This window comes from Habropoda laboriosa, unplaced genomic scaffold (assembly GCF_001263275.1).
Source record: "Habropoda laboriosa isolate 0110345459 unplaced genomic scaffold, ASM126327v1 scaffold181, whole genome shotgun sequence".
Classification (NCBI taxonomy): domain Eukaryota; kingdom Metazoa; phylum Arthropoda; class Insecta; order Hymenoptera; family Apidae; genus Habropoda; species Habropoda laboriosa.
Window position 1 is genome coordinate 37,252 of NW_017100301.1, and position 3,688 is coordinate 40,939.

General features: G+C 37.5%; 1 protein-coding gene across 1 annotated transcript in view; it reads left to right on the forward strand.

The window, feature by feature from the left end:
• Window positions 1-3,482: 3,482 nt before the first annotated feature.
• The window catches only part of LOC108573968 (ribosome biogenesis protein BOP1 homolog), a 4,192-nt gene continuing 3,986 nt past the window's right edge, over window positions 3,483-3,688 (forward strand). Inside the window, exon 1 of the mRNA XM_017936462.1 lies at window positions 3,483-3,593. Within this exon, the coding sequence (XP_017791951.1) occupies window positions 3,483-3,593 (111 nt within the window). The remainder of the gene's footprint in view (window positions 3,594-3,688) is intronic.

Below are 3,688 nucleotides of genomic sequence, written 5' to 3' on the forward strand. Positions count from 1 at the left end.
GTCGAATGTAGAGGGAGAGCCACCGTTTGGTTGCCAATTGTTTATCACATAGAGACGGCCTACATCCACGTAAAAAAGAAAAAAAATGTAGGGTCGATTCCACAAGTGTCAGTAAAATGTAGGGTTGATTCCACTAGAGACAGTAAACAGGAGTCCCTGATTCTACGAGTGTCAGGTTTAGCTTCCTTGCCGTCTGACACTTGTGGAGAATACACTGTATAAGGATATTTCGTTCCAAAACTGTGCCGTACTTAGGAGCGACAGGCCTGGTGGAACATCGCATGGTAGGGTGACCATCACCATACGCAGAAACCTCAACTTCACTCCTTTTGTTCTTCAGGCCACTGGGGCTGTAAATCTGTTGCATTCAACTAAAACCTTCAAATCTCATCATTATATCGGCGTATTATCCCCCTTCGGTTAGAGTCACGGGTGAAATTTTAGACAAATGCACTTGTCATTGCTCCACAATTATTGTTATTGTCGATTTTAATGCAAAACACCAGCTCTGGAACAATCACTCCTATAATAGAAACAGCTCAGTGCTTAAGAAGCATGCTGATCAAGGTACATATGATATACAGTACCAAATGGTCTTCCATCTACACTTGACCTTTTCCTATCTAACAACAGCTGTAACTTTGTCTGTAAAGTGGTAGACGAACTCATCTCCGATCATCTCCCAGTTATACTAACAACCAATCTCAAGCAGCTGCACAATAACCACTACTTCCATTCCAGATACTGACTGGGAGATCTACCACAAGAAAACAATTCAACGTTCAATTATTCATACCATCTCCAGTCCCCATGAAGTCAACCAGGCCATTAGCTCTCTCAACAAGTCGCTTCGTGATTGTTATTTTAAATCCATCCAATTGGTTCACACCAGCAACAAATTCGTAACAGCGGATTTTCAACTCAAAATTTTTAAAATTTTAAAATCTGCCTCCGTAACTCTAACTCTACCAGAAGAAACTATCAGAGGACGGGTAATCCAATCTACTCGCGATACTGTAAGGATCTTACATTCCAGATCAAAAAGATCATCGCACTAAAAGCTCAATACATACATAAGCAAATTAAAAAAGCATACTTTTTGACCTATTTATAAGAAATTTACCAAAAAGAAAACCGCAATTCCGCCTCTGCGACACAATGACCCACTTCCGTCGAAACAGGTTAATTCGTGGACGAATGGGTAAGTTTTACATAAGTAATAAAATACTACATTCCTTCCGGATAACGAATAAAAGTATAGAACACAGTTATTAAACGACTTACTGGTTATTCATGAAAAAAAAAAAATACGTTTTGTAAATCTATGTCAATTATATACACGCTGAAAATTTCATCAAAATCGGTGTATGGAGAAACAAGCGACAGGCATCGAAAGATGTAAGAATCTGCAGATTTGTTACAGTTTTAGGCCGAAAGTCGTGATAGTGCGATTTTCACAATCTTTAACCGTTTGTAGCTCATAGCAACATTAACCGATTTCGATGAAATTTTCAGCATGTGTATAATTGACATAAATCTACAAAACGTATTTTTTAAATTTTCATTACGAGCTCAGATAAAACAGTGGTAATAACGACCTTCGCTATTTTCTTCGCGATTCTGATTAATTGCAGTTTTTTCAAAAATTTTTGTACACGTCATCTAGTAAACTAATCTTTCTAACATCTCAAAAAAACTGAAGTCGTTTGGCCCAATTTTAAAAAAGTTATTCCATTTTATAAGGAGCATGAATACTTTTGTCTTGTTATACAAATATCGGAATGACGGCAAAAAACCATTTCTCTAAGCCTTATAAAAATAGCGGTGCAAAGTCAAATTTTTTTGACAGCGATCGATAACCGAGAAGCACGCGTACGTGTTGTTCACGATCACGCGCGGATGAGTCGCTGCGCTTCGTGCCTGGGCGCGGGCTCTACGCGCGCTTTGATTGGCCAGTGTTTTGCGTTAATAATTCAAAAATGAAGCTTCAAACAGCACTTTGCTTCGAAGAGTTACGGGACACCCTGTATACGCGAGTACATATTCCTATGTCACGGATACCCGCCTGAGCCCGCTGGACTTTTGCCGGCCCGACCCGAACAGTCGGGTGCCCGACGCATTGGGCAGCCCGAGGGGTCAAGCGCTTTGATCCACGTCCCACGATTCTGGCATCACTGGATGCGTACTATCCGGCAAAGCAAAGTGAAGTCTTAGGCGGAATTTAGGTCCTAGAAGTAGGAGATGTAGGGGAACTTGCGACGGCTTGCTGTTAGTAAGCCAATAGGGATAGAATAAGGCTATCGCAGTTACTCTTAGGTCTTCCCTTATAGTCAGCCAATCACTGTAGAATAAGGCTATCGCACTTACTCTTCTATGAACAATAGGTGACGATCGTGTCTCGCTTGAGCAGTCGGTATTTGACCGGACTACATAATAATTTCAAGCGCTCGGAAAAAAAAGAAAGTTTACATTGCGTAGACACCATAAACAGGTGAACAGAGTCCTGTGCGACGCCAAACGACGTGCATCATGGTAAACTTTACTTTTTTTTCCCATGTTCCCAAAATTTGTCTATTATTTTGATAAGCTTATTTTACAGGTTAAAATTCAAGCAATCCAATGGTATTGTTACCAAATTATTCTATGAGTGGGAACAGTGTCAAATCAGCAATTGAAATTTTAACAGCGATTATTGTTATGTTTGCTAATAACAAATAAAATTCTGTATATACATATTCAGAAAGATTATTTCTTTACTTTTTAAATGAGCTCAAGGTTAAAGTATTATTTTTAAACAAAGCCGAAATATTACGGTTAAAGTGATAATATGTCGGCTGATTTCTTGAAATGTTTCAAAACTTTAACATTAAATAGTGGTGGTTTTATGGCTTTTATTGGCTATAAAAAGTGGCTGTCGGTCTCTGGTGGCACGCTATTTTTCATTGTAGCCAGAAATTTTTTGGTTTCATAAGCAATTTTTTAATGCACCGAAATCTACCTTTATTATTCAGGAATAACAAAAAAATATTTACATTTCAGTTTTACAACTGTTAAAAAATATTAATACATTTCTTGAGGTTTCCTTTACAATAACAATTTATTGTGTATGAGTCGCTTAGAAATTAATGTCTGCGTTATTAAATATATGTCTTACGCATCAACATAGGTAAGTGGATATGGCGACTAAATAATTTTTAGTTTTCCGTTCTTTTATCAGCGTGGTACATTATCGACAGCTGACTTAAATTCATTTGTCTAAACCATTTACCTACAACGCAACTTCCCCTCAAGCGCCTACAGTGTAAGACCCAAGAGTGTGGTGACGATTTGACTCGCATATTTTGCCTTCATCTTTCCAGGCTGTGACGTCAGAGACTTCACGTTTGCTTTGCAGGACTATATAATATATATAGGTTTGTTGTATCGATAGCACGTGAAATGTGTGTAACCTCATTGTTATTTGTACACATCTAAAAAGAACGATGAAAGTTCAGAAGAAAACTACAAAAAGAAAGTTGAATAATCTGAAAACTGAAAATCATGTTAGAGAGAAAGAAAAGGATTTAACAAAACTTGAACTTGAAGAAAAATCGGTAACATTTCTTTTCTCCACGTATCCTAACCTATAAAAATAATGTATTTTCTAACAAAATTTGATTATATAAAATTTAATGAAACAAAGTTTAAT